The 19,099-nt window shown below is 40.5% G+C and overlaps 1 protein-coding gene across 5 annotated transcripts in view; it reads right to left on the bottom strand.

The window, feature by feature from the left end:
• The window catches only part of Slc25a26 (solute carrier family 25 member 26), a 143,030-nt gene that overhangs the window by 21,255 nt on the left and 102,676 nt on the right, over positions 1-19,099 (bottom strand). For 4 of the 5 annotated variants that reach the window (XM_047532094.1, XM_047532095.1, XM_047532092.1 and 1 more), the window contains one exon: positions 7,718-7,762. The exons of the other annotated variant lie outside the window; for it this stretch is intronic. In XM_047532094.1, the coding sequence (XP_047388050.1) occupies positions 7,718-7,762 (45 nt within the window). The remainder of the gene's footprint in view (positions 1-7,717; positions 7,763-19,099) is intronic. 5 annotated transcript variants of the gene reach the window in all.

Genomic DNA, 19,099 nt, shown 5'->3' with positions numbered 1-19,099 from the left:
CTTGGGTTAAGAGAGAAAAAAATGGCAGGGTGTGTAATCCCAGCCTCTCGGGAGGCTAAAGCAGGAGGATTGGGAGTTCAAAGCCAGCACACCATAGTGAGGCCCTAAGCAACTTATAGAGACCCTGTCTCCAAATAAAATATAAAAAAGGGCCGAAGATGAGGCTCAGTGGTTAAGAGTCCCTGGGTTCAATCCCAGTACCAAAAAAAAAAAAAAAAAAGAGAAAATTTATTTTTGCAGCTGTAAACATACTTGTAGAAAAATCTATAAATAAAAGAAGAAAGAAGACTAACCTTCAAACAATTAGCAACTAGTTACAAACACCTGCTACATGAAGAACATTAACAGGTGGAAGACAAAAGTTCCTTCCTCTAATAAGCAGCTTCCCGTGGGGAGCTCAACACTCATGTGGCAAGAGAGGCTCTGGCTGTGACATCACTGTCAAGTGTCTGTGCTCCCCAGGGTCAGTCACAGGGAGCAGACTGGTGCACACTGCTCCTCTCCCCAAGGGCAGTAGACAAGGGAGGCTTGGAGAGGTGGTGTGAGGACTACTGAAGTCAGGTTTTGGTGGCACTGTGTCCGCCAGGGAAGGGGCCAGTGTGCTCACAGAAATGCCTTAAATGGGTTGATTGACCAGAATATGACTTCAACTTTTTTATTAAATTTGAGCTTATGACATGAAAAAATAGACACTGTACACTATAAGCAAACTTCTGTGTAGAAGGACAAAGAATATCAGGTCTAGGGTCAGTCTGCTGGGTTCAAGTCCTGGCTGTGCCCCTTAGCATTCCTGGGCAAGGTACTCTCTCTCCTTCTCATGTCCCACAGCTACAAAATGGAGACCATCACAGAATCTATGTCAGAGGAATACCAGGAGGTGTCCCAGCAGATCATCCACCGAGAGAGATTGCCACAGTGCCTGGCAGGTGGACTCTGAGAACCGTTACCTGCTGCTCTTCTCATTATTGCTGCTGTTGTCAAAAGCACTGTCACACAGTGTTATGGTTTAGATATTAGGTGTCCCCCAAAAGCTCATGCGTGAGCCAATGCAAGGTTTTGATGGGCTCCCTGATGGGATTAGCTGAGTGGTGACTGGGGGCAGGTGGGGTGTGGCTGGAGGAGGTGGGCACTGGGGGCGTGGCTTTGGGGTATATATCTCTATCTGGAGAGTGGAGTCTCTCTCTCCTTCCTGGTGACCATGTGAGCTGCTTCCCTCCACCACACTCTTCTGTCATGCTGTTCAGCCTCACCTTGAGCCCCGAGGAATGGAGCCAGGTGTCTATGGACTGAGACCTCTGAAACCGTGAGCCCCCAAATAAACTTTTCCTCTTCTACAATTGTTCTCATCAGGACTTATAGTAACAGCAGCAAAAAAGTTGACTAAAATACATAGTAAAAGGGTGCTATACAGGAAATGGAGACTGGAGAGACTAGATGAAAGACAACCTCTCTCTTTTAAGGTAAGGTAACACAATCCACCTCTCTGAGTCTTGTGTAGTGGACAGCACATCTGCTCAACCCACAAAGGATGACCTAGGTATTTGGGTGATGGTGTGCATAACTAAATAACTCAAGTTATCAAAATGCCAGTCAGGAGGTAAACAGGTACTATATGATTACTGAGGAAAGAGGAAGGGACAGTCCTAATGAGAGTGGACAGGGAACATCTCTCCAAGGTTAACACTTGATCTAAGACTCGAGGAATGATTAAGATCTGGAAGGAGAAGGCCTAGGGAAAGAACTAGAGTAAGTGCTCCATCAGGAGAGGGACTTTCTTGTGTATCTTTTTTATCACTGTATTTCCAGACCTTAGAAAATGCCTGACACTGACTCAGAAGTCAAGGCTTGAACATTTTCTCTCATATGCAGAAGCTAGTGTAAAATGAGGAAAACAACCAGGGAGTGGGCGGGGGGTCCCATGAAAATAGGAGGGAGATCAGTGGAGCAGAGGAAGGGGACTGAGGGGAAGGGAGGACAGACAGGACGAGAGGAACAGAGGAATGAAATTGACCACATTATGCTATGTACATATATGAATATGCCACAGTGAAGTCCACCTTTATGTATATTTATAAAGCACTAATTTTTTTAAAAGACTATAAATAAAAATGCCTGGCATATAATACACTCAATAACAATATGTATACAGTATACATATTTCAAAACACCATGATGCACACCATAAATACATACAATTATTACTTATTGATTAAAAAATAAGAAAAATTAAAATGTCTCTCTCTCTCACACAAACACACACACGTGTCTAGGATGAATGAAGAGGAAACGTTTCCAGCTAAGAGAGTGAGTACAAAGTCCCTGGAGTGAGCACCCGTGCGCTGAGCACAGGTGAGGAGCAGGGAGAGGGCTGGGAAGAAGAGGCCAGGCTCAGCGTGGGAGATTGAGCCCAGGGGTGCTCCACCACTGGGCTACACCCCCAGCCCTTTCTACTTTTTATTTTAAAACAGGGTCTTACTAAGCAGCCCAGGCCGGTTTCAAACTTGCAATCCTCTTGCCTCAGCCTGCCAAGGACCTGGGATTACAGGTGAGTGCCATGCCTGGAGATTCTTCTTTTAATGAGATGTCACCGAGACGTTTCAACAGGGAGCAGGGTGATATGACTTAGTTCATTAGAGATCACTCTGGTTGCAGTGTGAAGAAGGAACATCCCAGGGATGCAAGAGGAAATCAGGGAACAGCTGGGAGGGCAATGCAGCAGTTCAGACAGGTCAGTCAGAGGCTGCGATCAGAACAGCACACCTGCTGATGGAATGGACTGAGGAGAACTCCAGAATGATCCGAGGTTTCTATATGCACAAGCAACACTGCTATTCACTAAAACACGGACAGCTGGGAAAGAACCCATCAGGAGAAGGGAATAAAAGCTGACATTTCTATTCTGGTCACCTTGAGACACTTTTAGTGAGGTTGTCAACCAAGCAGTTGGTCATCCTCCGCCACCACATGAAGGAAGTGTTCTGCCACAGAACTCTAAGTGCGCAAGTTGGTATCATAAAAAAGGCGTCCAAAGCCCAGGGATAAGATGAAATAATAAGCTATTTTTGTCAGGTAGTAAGAACCATGAAATCTATCATGCTTTTCTTCTCGTTGGGCTACCAGAAAGTTGCAAAGTAAACCTATCTTAAAGGGAATTATCTTCCTGAGGTTCTGGATATGATGATCTATTTCTTTTATTTCCTTTCTCCTCTATGGCACCTTGTCTTGTCATTGAAAACATTTGTTGTATGTGTAAATGCTATACAAAGAAAGAAAAACTTAAAAATGAGGTCATTGTTTTCATCAGCTTTTGCACTGCTGTGACCAAAAGACTTGACAGGAACAACTTAGAGGAGGAAAAGTTTATCCTGGCCCATGGTCTCAGAGGTTCAGTCTGTGGTTGGTCAACTCCATTGCTCTGGGCCTGAGATGAGGCAGAAAGAACATCATGGCGGAAGGGCATGGTGGAGGAAGTAGCTCAGGACATGGCAACCAAAAAACAGAGGGAGCTCTGCCCACTAGGGACAAAATATAAACCCCAATGGCACGCCCCTGGCCATCTAGCCACACCCTGCTTGCCTACAATATGACTCAGTTAATCCACATCAATGGAGGATTAGGTCACAATTCTCACAATCTGATCATTTCACCTCTGAACATTCTTGCATTGTCTCACACGTGAGCTTTTAGGGGACACCTCGTATCCAAACTATGATAGTAGTGTATTTACAGAGATGGGGGATGGTTCCCACATTACCTTGGGTATTCTTCAATGACCTACAGATGACATTTCAGTGATCTGTGGGTTCGGTGCCTCTCTGACAGTTCTAAGCTCCTTACAGGCACTGCCCTGTCACACTCAACTTCATGCTGTGAGACCCAACAACAGCCAGCTCAGAGTAGGCAGTAAGATTAGCTGGCTGCATGTCATGATCGTAATGGATGGCTTGGTCAAGTCCTCAAAGCTTGATTCTAAGATGTTTCGCACACAATGTAGCCTGTGATCGAACAGTAATCAGAAATAGAGATAAATGTGAGGTAATTAAGAGTTGTTCTGCAAAGCCTGAACTGCAGAAACTCAAGCAGTCACTGGACGTTCACTGAACGGAGGTTTCAAAAATGTATCACGGGAGGCGAGGCAGGAGGATGGCAAGTTCAAAGCCAGCCTCAGCAAAAGCGAGGCCCTAAGCAACTCAGTGAGAACCTGTCTCTAAATAAAATACAAAATAGGGCTGGGGATGTGGCTCAGTTGTCAAGTGCCCCTGAGTTCAATCCCCGGTACCCCTACCCCGCTAAAAAAGTATCATAGTTGGACCCTTGGAAACACATTTCAGAAAAGAATGAAGACCAGGGGAGGGCATGCAGAGGAGTGAGCAGGCCACTGTAGCAGGAGGGGAAAGACTTTACAAAAGGAAATCTAAGGAGAAGGGAGCTGGAAAAACCAGTTAAGGACACAGTGTGGAGATCCTTGAGGGCAATAACTTCATGTTTCAGAGTCTGAGAAAGTCCTAAGTTTCTGAGAACATAAGTGTTGCTTCAGAGATGTTTAAGGAAGATCACAAACACTCAATGTGTAGAATGGCTGAGTAGGTAGGGAACCTGCTGGGACCCAGGCCTGGCAAAATGTCATAGGAATCTGGTAACAGGTGGCCACAGGTTCCAAAAAGTCATTCAGGAAATCTTGGTGAGGGCTGGGGAGATAGCTCAGTTGGTAGAGTGCTCGCCTCACGCACAAGGCCCTGGGTTCAATCCCCAGCACCACAAAAAAAGAAAAAGAAAAAAAAAAAAATCTTGGTGAATAACAGGATAGGGAGAAAGAAAAATAAGAAAATTGTATTTTAATCTGAGGCTTATGACCAGGTAGACAAGAGAATAGGAGCATGATTAATAGACGTGAGGGAGACAGCAGATGGAAGTGATTTTTTTTTTGGGAGTTGTAGTTGGACATTATAACTTTATTTTTTTAATGTGGTGCTGAGAATCGAACCCAGTGCCTCACACGTGCTAGGCAAGTGCTCTACCACTGAGCTACAACTCCAGTCTGAAGGAAGCGTATTTGAAGGATGATGATTCAGATCTCAGACAGTTGAGTTTAGGATAATGTGGCCACCCACTACATCCAGACCCTCACCCCACAAGGTACAGTATGTACCACTAAGGTCCTGGTTGAGAAAGTTCCCTGAATCGTACTCCCACACAAACACAACAGAGAAACCCTCCTAGAGAATATGATCTCTCTTCACGGTTGCAAAAGCAAGTTTAAATGGATAATATTATAAACACAAAAATAAAAGAAATGCCAAAAACTGTCCACTTATTCCAAAGTACTGTGATCTCACATTCAGATGTTTTTTAAAAACTCTATTAAGTGAAAAGATGCTTGACAGTGTTCAGCTACGAAGGAACTGCAGATAAAATCACAAGACGCCATATACAACTGTTGGACTGGCCGAAAATCTTCAAAACCTAATAGTATCATGTAATAATAACAAGGATGCAGAGCAACTGAAACTCTCACATGGCTGGTGGGAATACTCTGGGAGACACTGACAGCTTCTTATAAAAAATGAAACATAAACTTTACTTCTGACCCGGCAACACAACTCCTAGGTTCTTTTCCAAGAGAAAGAAAGCACATGTCCATACAGATACTCTAAGCAAATATTTATAGTAGCTTTATTCATAAACATTAAAAACTGGAAACAACTCAAATGTGTATCAACTAGTGAATGGATAAACACATTGTGTTCATCTGTACACAAATGAAATATTATGAGGTGATAAAAAGGGACAAATACTGGCACAAGAAACAACATGAAGAGTCCCAAATGTAACACATTAAGTGAAAGAGTTGAGGCATTAAGAGCTGTGTGTATGCAATATCTATTTACATGATATTCTGGAAAAGGGGACACCACAAGAACAGGGATCGCCAGGGGCTGTGGGCTGAGGAAGCACCGATTAGTAAGTGGCATGCAGGAACTTCTGGGATGATGGAAATGTTCTCTCTTGGTTACAGTGGTGGTTCTAAACATTTGTCAAAACTCATTAAAATATATATATATACTTTTCAAGGGTGAGGATGACTGCATGTATTATTCCTCAAGAAACTCAATTTAAAAATACACAGTATCTTCACATATGTCAAAAGAAAAATTGTAAAACACAGCATTGTTATCTCTGATTGCTCTGAAAAATTCTAGACATTTCTTAAGTAGCAAGAATCCTACAAATGTCTTCACTATTGAAAAGAAAGAAATCGCATGCCTTTTCCCTCTTTGGGCCTCAAAACATTCCTTTGCAGAGTTAGGGCGTCGGGGTGTCAGGGTGTGCAGAATCCGTGTGAATGCTGGTCATTGAGGCACTAATAGAGTGAGTCTTGTTTGCTGCACAGCTGTTGGCTTCATTGTTCTTTTGTCACACACTAAGAAGGAGAGCTGGTATGCTAGAGGAATGTGACCTTCTCACTGGATAGGGGTTGCATCACACCCTGAAACACTGCCCAAGAAATTTATTTTCACCATGCACCACATAGGAAATGGTAAAAATACAACAAACGCAACCATGACAGAAGACCCCCAAAATTATTCTGAGCAGTACTGCCCCTTAAAAATCAGATCACTTGTAAGAAATCTTTCTTAATACTTGATATCATGGAGCTCATCTTTTAAGGAGCAATGCTTTGTCTCAACTTTCTGTCCTTTAGTAGGTGACATCAACAGAATTTATTTCAGAGTACAAGTTATGTTTAAGATATATTTCAAAAGACATTTTGTATGAGCACTCCAGGAATAGGTGGTCTGTAAAATTGTGGGGGCAATTATTTTCGTGGTCGCTAATGTCTACCCTAGACACTTTGCCATTTCACAGTTTGATCATTCACGAACCCCTTCCACTTGAACAAGGGCCTTTGATCTTTTTTAATCCTTATGCCAGCAAGGAATACATTTCACCATTGCAACCCCATAGAGACATGTACCTTCCTAAAGCTTTACAAAATACTGCTTATCCTTACCACATAAGATGCTCTTCAGTAGTTTCTTTACTGAGGTCTTTACAATGCTGGCAATGAGTCATGCAATTCATACCATGATCCACAATATTCAACACCAGACGATGGAGACCTAATGAGACCTCATTGCGTATTCTGAATGTAGATCTTAAAAATTTTGTTTCTTTCTAAACAAAGGAGTTAATGGTCTCCACACTTGCTGTCTATCACTGGGGACTCCCGGTCCTACTAGGAGTCAGCAGTAGAGATGGAAGGACAGTCTGAGCCCCAATGCCCTGCTGCTCCCCCCACCCCCACTGCCTGCCCTGACACAGGAGTCGGGGAGGCTGGGTCTTCCAGCCTTCAAATACTCAGGGCTGTCCTCTCTTCCTTCACTTACCCTCACCGTTATTTCTTATCCTCCCCACACACACAGAGGAGAAATAAAGTTCAACTGGGTGCAGAAAGAATGGCAATATCAAAGAGTAAAGCAAAGTTGCTTCTCGCTATCTGTGGGTGGGTCACACCCATTGAGCTTACTTCCAATACCACAGGTACCTGGATCAAGCCTGAACTGGTGTGTGAGCCACACGCAAAACATCTTTACAACTGTCAGTGATTCTGACTTTGTCAAACTTATGATCAACATTATATCCTTGTATTCCATACAAACTGCTGGGCATTTGTGATCATTAGAAATAGATTTTATACAAAGATAGAAAAACTTACTTTTAAGAATTCCCACAAGGGAAATTGGACCAAAGAGAAAGGAATCTGGGGAGAGAGAAAAAAAGACAATCGAACATTAGGTTGAGAAATATCAGCAGTTTCCTGGCATTATTATAAAAGTCTATGATTGTTATTGAGACATTATTTCATGTTAACTTTACATATATAGAAAGGTAACATCAAGCAAATTCACAGGCTATCGTACGCATGTTTAGAAAAAGAACTAAACCGCAACTGTAGGTCCTCTAACTCTCAGGGCCCGATGAACATAAAATGAGAGACTCCACGAAGCCCCATGAACTAGAAAGAAAAGCACAACAGGGACAGGGACTGGCTGCTGATCTAACAGCCAATGCTGCTCACCAAAGGCCAGGCATGGTGGCACACACCTGTAATCTCAGTGGCTAGGGAGGTCAAGGCAGGAGGATCGCAGGTTCAAACCCAGCCTCAGCAACTTTGTGCAACTGTAAGCAACCTAGCGAGACCGTGACTCGAAATAAAAAAATAAAAATAAAAAAAAGGGCCAGAGATGAGGCTCAATGGTTAAGCATCCCTGGGTTTGATCCCTGGTATCAAAAAAAAAAAAAAAAAAAAAAAAAAAGTAACAAAGACTTTGAGGACATGACATTGTTCTGCTTAAGAGCTAAGGATGTTTACTCCTTAGCAGGCTAAGTGTAAGGATTTAAAAGAGGAATGGAGGAGGAGATGAAGGGTGAAGGGAGTGTGCAGGGAGGAAGAGCTGGAGGAGAGAGGAGACAAAAGGGAGGAGGAAGGCAGGAGGGCTAGGGGAGAGGAAGGAGAGGAAGAAGGAAGAAGAGAAAGGAAACGAGGGAGGGCAAGGAGGAGGGGACCAAAGAGGAGGGGAGAGGAAGAAGGCAACAGAGATGAGGAGAGAGGTAAGAGAAGAAAAGGGAGGAGAGGGGGCAGAGGAAGGAGAAGGCAGGAGAGGAAGAGACGAGGCTGTGGAGGAGAGAAGGATGGGGCAGCAAGGAAGGGGAGGTGGAGGGAAAGAGAGGGGACAGAGCCACCTGCAGGACACCAAGAAACAGGCTCCAGGAACAGCTCTGCCAGGGTGGCAGAGGGGGGCTGCAGGCCTCTGGGAGATGCTGGAGGGAAAGAGACATGGCCAGAAGCAGGCCTGAACTCCTAATTTAGTCCCAGGCACAGTCAGGGAGAAGAGCAGTCTGCAGTAATGAAGTGTGAGTGGACAAGCATTGGATTTATACAGGAAGTATGTACAGTGAGCTATCTAACCACCAGCGCTAGAATTACCAAGAATTTCACTGAATCTCCTTAGCAGTCCTTGATAAGACTGTTATTAATACTAATCCCCTCTTACAGAGACTAAGGTTCAGAGAAGTTGTGTAACTTGGCTTAAGATACACAGAGATTAAGTCAGACCTTCTGACCTCAGGGTCTTCCTTACTCAGTGCAAAAGTTAACTAACTGGATTTATCTGCATACAAACTCACTCATAGTACGATCTTTTGCTTTTAATCAAATTTTTAGAAATTTAAAATCAGAAACCAGTACACTTCCGCCATAGGAACGAAGTAATCCAGACTGGGGGGATGGTACCAGAAGATCTCAGAAAAGACTATTTCCCAAATTAACAAGTGAATCACAGCTCCAACAGTGTAGCTGTTGAGTCACCTCTTTAAAAGTTCCCTGTTCCTGCTGATAGACAGCCTTGGGACAGGAGTCCCTATGTTTCTCCTTTGCTAGCAAAGCAATAAACCTTCTTTTTCCTTTTTTTCTAAAAACAAACAAGCAAACAAACGAACAGAAACACAGAAATCACCTCCATATTTTTAAAAATAAAAGTGCCTGAATTCCTGTGGCCCTCACCCACTACCTTACATAATATCCAGTCACTGTCCACTGGGCCAGCACCCAGCAGTGATGACACCCATGGGCTTGCCACGTCCCCTTTACTGTCACTCTGCGTTCAGTTCAGTTCCAAGTGACAAGTAAATGTGAACTTGGCACATTATTAATGAGTGTGTGTGTCTCCATGATTCTGGAGGAATTAACAAGTATTGACCTTCACATCAACCAAGGGCATGACGTTATTTCTGAAGTATTTATGTTAATCAGAATTTTAAAGCCCAGCAACATCTGTGTAACTCTGCTAGGCAAATGATGGCCCTGAGTTTGACAGACAGTGGCCCTAGAAACAAAATCTGACTTCTATTCAGGGAGGAAATGGCAATGAGAGGGGGAAAAAAAAAAGGAAAATCAAAATCAATGGCCTGGATCAATCTGACAAGCCAGAATCTCAGAGAAGTTTGTCATTGTCATCAATAAGCAGCCACCCCACCCTGAATGTCAAAGTTCCACAAGAGCAGTCAAATTTAGTTTAGTTCTTTTGGTCACCAAAACATAAAAGCATCTGACACTGTCCATTCTGAAACCGAACAGTTGTATTTCCAATTAAATTAATTATCAAAACCCCCCAAAAACTGATTGTAAAATGGGTTTCTAAAAGTTTTTCTAATTTTTAAAAAATTCAAAATATGTTAAAAAAAAAAAACACTCAAAAAGTACAACAGGATTACAAATCACTTTAATTTTCTTCTTTGGACTCTGCCATCTCAGATGTAACTATATTACATTCTAACAAGAATAAGATGAAAAGAGGTTTAAAATTCATCATAACAGGGCTGGGGTTGAGGCTTGGTGGCAGACAACCCTGGGTTTAATCCTCAGCACTATGTGTGTGTGTGTGTGTGTGTGTGTGTGTGTGTGTGTGTGTATATATATATATATGTATGTATTTTAAAAATTCATTGTAACAATCTTTGCTAGTTCTTCATTTCTTGATGAAAATAACCCATAACATTGCACTGAATGTTATCTGAACTTACTTGCTACTTAATATCATGAGATTCTGAATTCTACCGATGAACATATTGCCCATTCTCCCCTGTTAATGGTTATTCATTAAATCAATCCATCAGTTTAAAGATGTAATTTTAAAATGACACATTTGGAATGGCCAAACTAGTCCACTGGGTGTTTATTTTAAAAAGTGAGCCCACAGTAAACCTGGACAAAACAAGATTAACTGATGGATGAAGGTCATGAATGGTGCTATAGAGGCTCACGTAATGAACATCTGTGGCTTCTAGGAGTGAAACACCCGCGTAAGGTAAACTCCACGTGTGTAAGATTTTTTCAAACATTCTTCAAGTCAGAATCATGCTCCCCGCTTGCTGTCACTTACAGTAGGAAGGGACAACAATGAAAATGTGCTGCACACATGTGAAGGAAGGCCGCCAGCACATCCGGCTGCGGAGCTCACACACCCCTGCCAGCGCGGAGCGGGCCTGGGAGAGCGCTCCCACCCACGTCTGGTTTGGAGTTACACAACAGTGATGTTTCTTCAAAACGTGGAATTTTATACCCCAAACAGATGTAAGCTGTTATTCTAAAATGTTTTATAGATGAAGAAAATGAATAGCCGCACTCAGAGGTCTTATGTTCCATAACACAACATACCCATTTTATTGCAGCAGAAGTTACAAAACGGCCCACTTGTTGTGACCTGTTTAACGCCTCCATGTAAGATGCTTTGTTTGAATAAGGTTGTTAAGACCCAGGGCACTAATAAGTGAGTGGCCATAAAGCCAGCCACCATCAAAGAGACAGATGTAGGAGGGAAACCTGCTAAAATTCAATGAGATTCCACTTAGTAACAAACACAGCAATAATTCTAAACTAGGCTGGGTGTGAGGATTCTGGGGGGAAGCAGATGAAGTGAATCGGGAGTTGGTGAGCAACGCGAGGGGGTGCTGGGCTTCACCCATGACATAAGCAACCCAGTCATATTATGAGCAAACTTTATTTACCCAGCATTGGACTGCAGTTTTCCCTGAAGCCAGTCGATGCTTCTAACCCTGTGATCTTAAAATAAATGTCTGTACCTTATGGTCCTTTACCAGTGAAGTGATTCATACAATAACTAAGGGGATGTGAAGATATGATTTCTAAGGTATTGCTTACCACCAAATTCTATTTTACAATGGAACAATAGTATCCAAATGCAATATGTTTTTTTAAAATAAATAAGACTGTAGGCTGCGATGAACACAATGCTACTGAGTGACCCAGGAAGCCAAGGGAACAAGAAAGTTCAGTTGAAAAGTCGTGAATGTTCTCACGTTTGGCAAAAATGACCAGAACCTCTGCAGTAGTAGGATCTTTAAAAATTCAACCGCACAAGACCTCAAATTACAGAGGGTTTGAAGAACAGCATGGAATTGTGGGTTTGTCATGGAAATACAAGTGGGCTAAAGGGCCGGCCCATTCCAGTTTTCAAGAGATTCTACAAGTGACAGGGGATTCTCCTCTTCGTGCATGACAACTTCCAAATTCATCTGCTTGATGTGGGGTTTTCCATTCTGGTGTCCCACAGGGAACAACACCTTTCTTCTCTTAAATACTCTGTGCCTTTTACCATTCAACCTCAGTGGTTAAGAAGCGCAAATGAAGCTGAAACCTAAAAACTCCTTGCCCCAAGTACCATCATTCTTTAAAAAAAAAAAATACACACTATCTATCTATGAAGTATATACATGTGTTTTCCAAACACAACATATATGTATGTTATATTTATTTATTTATTCATTCATTCATTCCAAATACACATATATGAGAACCACTCAAAGCTAGAATGCTAGCATTTGACATGTCAGGAAAGAATTTTAACAGTAAATACCTTTTGATTGTTTTAAGAATTAGAATCCCTTCATGTGTACTGTACATAGTGAAAAGAATGTATAACTAATAAAAGAAATAAACCTAAAAGAGGAAATACTGGAATGAATTACTTCTTAGGTTAGTCAGACATACTAAAATTCCTAAAGTATCTTTCCAAAGAAAACACAATATGGACACAAGAGTAACAAAATCTTACAGAACAAAGGAGATGAGAGTAAAAGGTCTGGTTCTCAAATAAACCTTTTAGACTTCAAGGGCAGAGGCCCTGAGGGTACTGCCAATCTCTAACTCAGTACATCAGACACAGGAGGTGGGCAAACAATGTCAGAAGTGAATGTAAGGATTAGACTTTCTACATTCTACAGAATCATCGAAGCAATTTTATCTAGGCAAATGAAGCACCTATCATCAATTTAATGTTAGTATGCCAGTTACATAATACTATTTCATAATGCAGATAAGGGCAATATCAAGTGAGTCTATAATTTGCTGTACTTCTGAATTCCTAGAAATAAGTTACACTGCTTTTTAAGCAAAACCTATTCATGATAAAATGGCTCATCAAAATAAAAATAAATGAGAACTTCCTCAATCCAATGAAGGACATCTCCAAAAGTTATAATTTATACACACACACACATATATATATATATTTTTTTGGTACCAGGCATTGAACCCAGGGGCACTTAACCACTAGGCCACATCCCTAGTTCTTTTTTTTTTTTAAATGGAATCTCAGTAGTAGGATTTTATTTATTTATTTATTTTAAATGTTTTTTAGTTGTTAATGAATCTTTTCTTTTATTTATATATATGTGGTGCTGAGTATCAAACCCAGGGACTCACACATGCTGGGCAAGCACTCTACCACTGAGCCACAACTCCAGCCCCCCTAGTTCTTTTTTATATTTCATTTAGAGTCAGGGTCTCACTAAGTTGCTGAGGCTGGCTCTGAACTCTCGATCCTCCTGCCTCAGCTTCCTGAGCCACTGGGACTTATAGGCATGTACCACCGCACCCAGCTCTTAACATCATTCTTAATGGTAAAAGACCAAATGCTTTCCCCTCTACGATCAGGCACAAGGATGTTTGTTCTCACCACTTCTATTCAATAGCTCACTAGAGAGTACAGTCCGTGAAATTAGGCAAAAAAAAAAAAAAAAAAAAAAAAAGAAACAAAAAACAGAAGGATTGGAAAGAAATGAAACTACCCCTGTTCACAACTGACATTATTCAGCAGAAAAATCTTAAAGAAGAAAAACTACACATACAATCTAGGCACAATGGTGCACATCTGACTACAGCAACTTGGGAGGCTAAAGCAGGAGGATGGTAAGTTTGAGGCCAGTCTCAAAAAAATAAAAAGGGCTGGGAATGTAGTTCAGTGGTAAAGCAGCCTTGGTTCAATCCCTAGTACCAAGAGGGGAAAAATAAAAAATATATATACATATAAATACTAAATACTAGCAGCAAATAAGCGAAAAACATTTAAAAAAACAAGCAAAAACATTTAAATAAGAAAAATATTTAAGAAACAAGCCAGTTCTGCTAATAATAGCATTCAAATAACAGAAACTACTCAGGAATAAAATTAATTAATTAAAATAAAATTAGGACTTGTAGGTTATCTGTACTGAAAGTTAACAGGTATCATTAAGAGAAATCAAGGATGATCTAAATACATAGAGGATATGGCATTAAATAACTAAAAACTCAACACTGCTAAAATTACAATTCTCCCCCAAAGTAGTCTATAATTTCAATGCAAACCAATCATAATACCAGAAGGTTCCTCTGTGTGAGAGTCTGTACATGTGGTGTTTCTCTCTCGTGTGCAGTGCTGGGGATCAAACTCAGGGTCTTCATACAGCTTGGCAAGCACTCTACCACTGAGCCACATCCCAGCCCTTTCTTTTTAAAAACATACAATAACAAGCTGATTCTCAAAGTTACATGAAAATGTTAAGGACCTGAAATAATCATAATCCTGAAAAATATAAACAACTGGAGTACAAGCAATATTTGATTTCAAGATCTTCTATAAAACCATAGTAATCAGGACAGTGACCAGGACAACAGGCATGGCACAAAACAATGAAAAAAAAAGAGAGAGTTCAAAACCAGAATCTTCATTAAATGATACCAGAACAAATAAATATTCACATGAAAAAAAAAATGAGCCTTAGTCCCAACTTCTTAAGCATGCACAACAATTAATGACAGATGAATCACAGACCTAAATATAAAAACAAAACCAATAAAGCTTACAGAAGAAAACAGATTAGAATTCACTGGGGACCTGGGGAATGAGGAAATTTCTTAGACCACAAGAAGCAATAACCATAAAAGAAAAAACTTTCAAGAAATTAAATTACCTCTAATTTTAAAACTTGTGCCCATCAAAAGGTACTATTATAAATAAATAAAAAAAAGGCTCAATGGTATATTTTACAAAAGTAGAAAAATTTATCCTGGGATTTACATGCAATCTCAAGAGACTCCTAAGAGCCAAAATAATCTTGAAAATAAAGTCAGATATCTCATACTTGCTGATTTCAGAAGTGAACTATAAAGCTACAATGAGCAAAATATGGTAATAACATCAGGACAGAATCCAGACCAAAAGAATGGAAAGGAGAATCCAGAAACACAGCCTCTCCTGTACAGTCGAACACTTTTCACAGGGCAGCAAGAACATTCAATGGGGACAGGATGATTTTTCAACAAAAGGTCCCAGGAAAACCAAATATCCCTGTGCAAATGAAGGTGGACCTGTATCTTACACCCTAATTATAAATTAATTCAAAATGAATGAAAGACCTAAACATGATAACTAAAATTAACACATTCTTAAAAAAAAAACAGGAAAAAATCTGATTTATTGAAAACCAATAAATCACTGGCAACAAAAGCAAAAACAGACAAATAGGACTACATCAAGATTAAAAACCTTCAGTGAACACATTTGGAGAGAATAGGCAATGTGCAGAAGAGAAAATATTTGCAAACATATATTCAATAAGGGGCTAATGTCAGGGGTTAAAACCCAGAATATATAAAGATCTCATCAACAAAACCCCCACATAACTTAGTTTTAAAAGGGCAAAGGACTGAATGGACATTTCCCCAAAGAATATACACAAAGAACTCTGAAAATATTATGTCAGATGAAATAAGTCAGATACAAAAGGACAAGTATTATATGACTCGATTATAAGAATTATTGAGAACAAGCATATGAAAAGACATTCAAATCACTAATCATTAGGGAAATGCTAGTTAAAACAACACTGAGATATCACATCATTAGAATGACTACCATTAAAAAAAAAAAAAAAAAAAACCAGAAAATACAAGTGTTGGTGACAATGCAGAGAAACGGGAACCCTTTCTTCACTGTTGATGGGAATGAGGAATGGTGGAGCCACTTGGAAAACAGTAAGATTATCCCTCAAAAAGTTACAAAAAGAGATTTTCCAAATGACACAGCAATTCCCTCCAAGGAGCAGGTATATACCCAATAAAAAGGCAAGTCACAACTGGGAGAAAGTATTTCCAGAACATTTATCTGCAAATCACCTGTATTTGGAACATAAAGAACTTTCAAAGTGCAATAATAAAATCTATTTGTTTGTTAGTTTACTTTTGGTGCTACAGAGTCCCCAGAATTTCATGCATCCTCAGCACATGCCCTACCACTGAACTACAAACCCAGCCATCCCAACTTTTAAAATGTGCAAAAGACTTGAATAAGCTCCTCACAAAAATAAAATATATGAGGCACTAATATACACAACTGAAAAGATACTTAACTTCAGTGGTCATCAGGGATATGCCAAATAAAATCCAGTGAGAACACAGGCACAACAGCCAAACAACCCGGGCCCATCAACAATGAATGGACACACAAAACATGGTTGGCACACACAATGGAATATTATTTAGCCACAGAAGGAATGAAGGTCTGCCATAATGTGGATAAACTCTGAAAATATTAAGTCAGGTGAAATAACCAGACACAAAAGGGCAAGTATTATATGACTCAATTATATGAATTATTGAGAATAGGCAAACTCAGAAATAGACACCAAACTAGGAGTTACTAAAAGCTGGTGGGGGTGGGGAGCTACTGCTTAGTGAGTACAATTTCTATTTGGGGTATGAAAAGGTTTTGGTAATAGTGGTGATGGTTGTGAAACAGGGACCCCATGGAAATCAGGATCACCTTTAAAGGATTAAAACTTCTTAAATGTCCACCAAAGGAAGCCAGGCACGGTAGCACATGCCTGTTATCCCAGAAGCTCAGGAGGCTGAGGGAGAAGGATCACAAGTCGGAAGACAGCCTCAGCAATTTTAGTGAGGACCTAAGCAACTCTGAGAGACTTTTGTCTCTAAATAAAATATTTAAAAGGTCTGGGGATGTGGCTAAATGGTTAAGCACCTCTGGGTTCAATCCCCAGTACAAAGAAACACTTCTCAAAGTAAATTAAGTAGCCAAATTAGCACAGTCTTATGGGGTTAAGAGCCATGCCAAAAAATCAGAGGAGTTGAAAAGCGAACCAATCTTGCCAGGTACTGTGGCACACACCTGTAATCTCAGAGACTGGGGAAGCTGAGGCAGGAGGAAGCAAGATCAAGGCCAGCCTCATTAATTTGGTAAAACCCTGTCTCAAAATAAAAAACAAAAAGAACTGGGATGGAGCTCAGTAAAACACCCCTTGGGTTCAATCCCCAGTATCAAAAAAAAAAGTAAGACTAAAAAATAAAAGGGAACCAATCTTCAAGGCTGTGGGAGTAAGAACGCTCCAGGAGCTGGGAAGGCTGAGCTAACGTCTCAGCTTCTGGCACCATGTGGTCAGCAGAAACACTGAGCAGCTAGAGCCAGACAAGGCAAAATCACCAAAGGCCACTGAGACATAAAAATGGTCTGCCCCATTATGAAGATAATTTCAGAAACCTTCCCAGGTGATAAAGGGCAATTACAGGTGGTGAGTGACAATCACGTGCACAGACTAGTCACCCACAGTTACCTTTACTTACTAGTAAAGTGTACACCCCTAGACGGAGACAAGATGGTGATAAGGCCTGCGCGACATAAAGCAGCAGGATGAGGAAGAGCGCAGGTGCAACTGAAATCCCACCTCCACGTGTGATGACAGAGACCAGGTTCCGGCCTACCCACAGAAACCACCAAAGCTGCACACCTCTGCCTCTGCCTGAGCCAGCCTGACACTTTTGTCTCCCTTCTGTCTCAAACAAATGCCCCCAGTAAGCAGCCCTGTCCTTTCTCAGTGTGCCTCTGCCTGATTCTTCTGGTAGGGAGCACAAGAACCCACGGAGCAGACAACAGCTGCACAAGTTCATGGATGTAATTAGTGATACCGAAGTTTACACTTTAGATAGTTAAAATGGCAAACTGCATGTGTTCCTATTTGACTGTAATTTTTAAAAAATTCTTTTCCAAAAGACTGAAAAAAGCAAATAACGGTAAGGAGGTGGGGAACCACTTGTCATACTTTCCTGGTGGGAACTTAAAATGGAACAATTGCTTTTGAAAATGTTTCTTTTCACTTACCTGCAAATTTTACTCTCAGATAATTATCCAAGAGCAGTGACGACAGGTGTCCACAGAAAGATCTGTGCATGAACACTCTTAACTATCATGATACGAGTGAGTGTTGCATGAGTATGTACATTTTTCATGGTTGTACATGTATGATGTGTGTGTTCAATGTCCAGGAATTTTACATAAAATATACCACGCAAAATACAATGGTAATCAAGATAAAAAGTTGGTAGAGAGCCAGGCATGGTGGTGCACGCCTGTAATCCTAGCACTCAGGAGGCTAAGGCAGGATGGTGGTAAGTCTGAGGTCAGCCTTAGCAACTTAGCCAGACCCTGTCTCAAAATTTTAAAAAATAATAAATTTTACTTAGCTCAGTGGTAAAAGCACCCCTGGGTTCAATCCCCAGTACAGAAAACAAACAAACAACAATAACAAAAAAAGAGAGATGAAATAAAACCAGAATAGTGATTACCGTTTCAGTTTGGTGTTAAGCACTTCAGGGTCCATTATACTAATGTATTCACTCTGTAGGGGTCTTGAATTTTCCGTGATAAAAAATAAGTATGCAAATAAAACCTGACTAAATTCTCATTTAAATTAATTAATTTAAAATTAATATACAGAAGTTAAGTCAAAGTGAATGCTATTAACAGTCTTGAATGTATCTTCTCATTTATCTCCACACATGTAGTTTTTTGTTTTTGATTAAGCATTATTACTACATAAATAGCTCTAAAATTTGTTTTCCTAAATTATGTCTTAGAAATCTTTCCATGTTGATTATATAGACCTATTGTTCTTTCTGACCATTATATCTCATAATATGCAACTGTCCCTTATTGATGGTTTATTTCCAGTTTTTGTTCTCATAAAACACCATTTTCATTCAATCATTTTGAATGTGTGGGACATTCTAGATACATAATACAAGTTGTAAGTACATGATTTCTGAGAATGCCTAACGAAAACCCGAGAGGCTAAGGCCCACCACTTAACACTTCCTATATACAACCATCCTTAGAAAATGCCCAGTGTTAACATTCAGCAGTATTCCAATGCAAAGAAATCTTCTTTAAGGTATCAAGTTTCATTT

The sequence above is a fragment of the Sciurus carolinensis genome, chromosome 17 (assembly GCF_902686445.1).
Source record: "Sciurus carolinensis chromosome 17, mSciCar1.2, whole genome shotgun sequence".
In the NCBI taxonomy this organism is placed as follows: Eukaryota; Metazoa; Chordata; class Mammalia; order Rodentia; family Sciuridae; genus Sciurus; species Sciurus carolinensis.
Note: the sequence above shows the minus strand (reverse complement) of the source record. Positions and strands in the feature narration are given on the sequence as shown.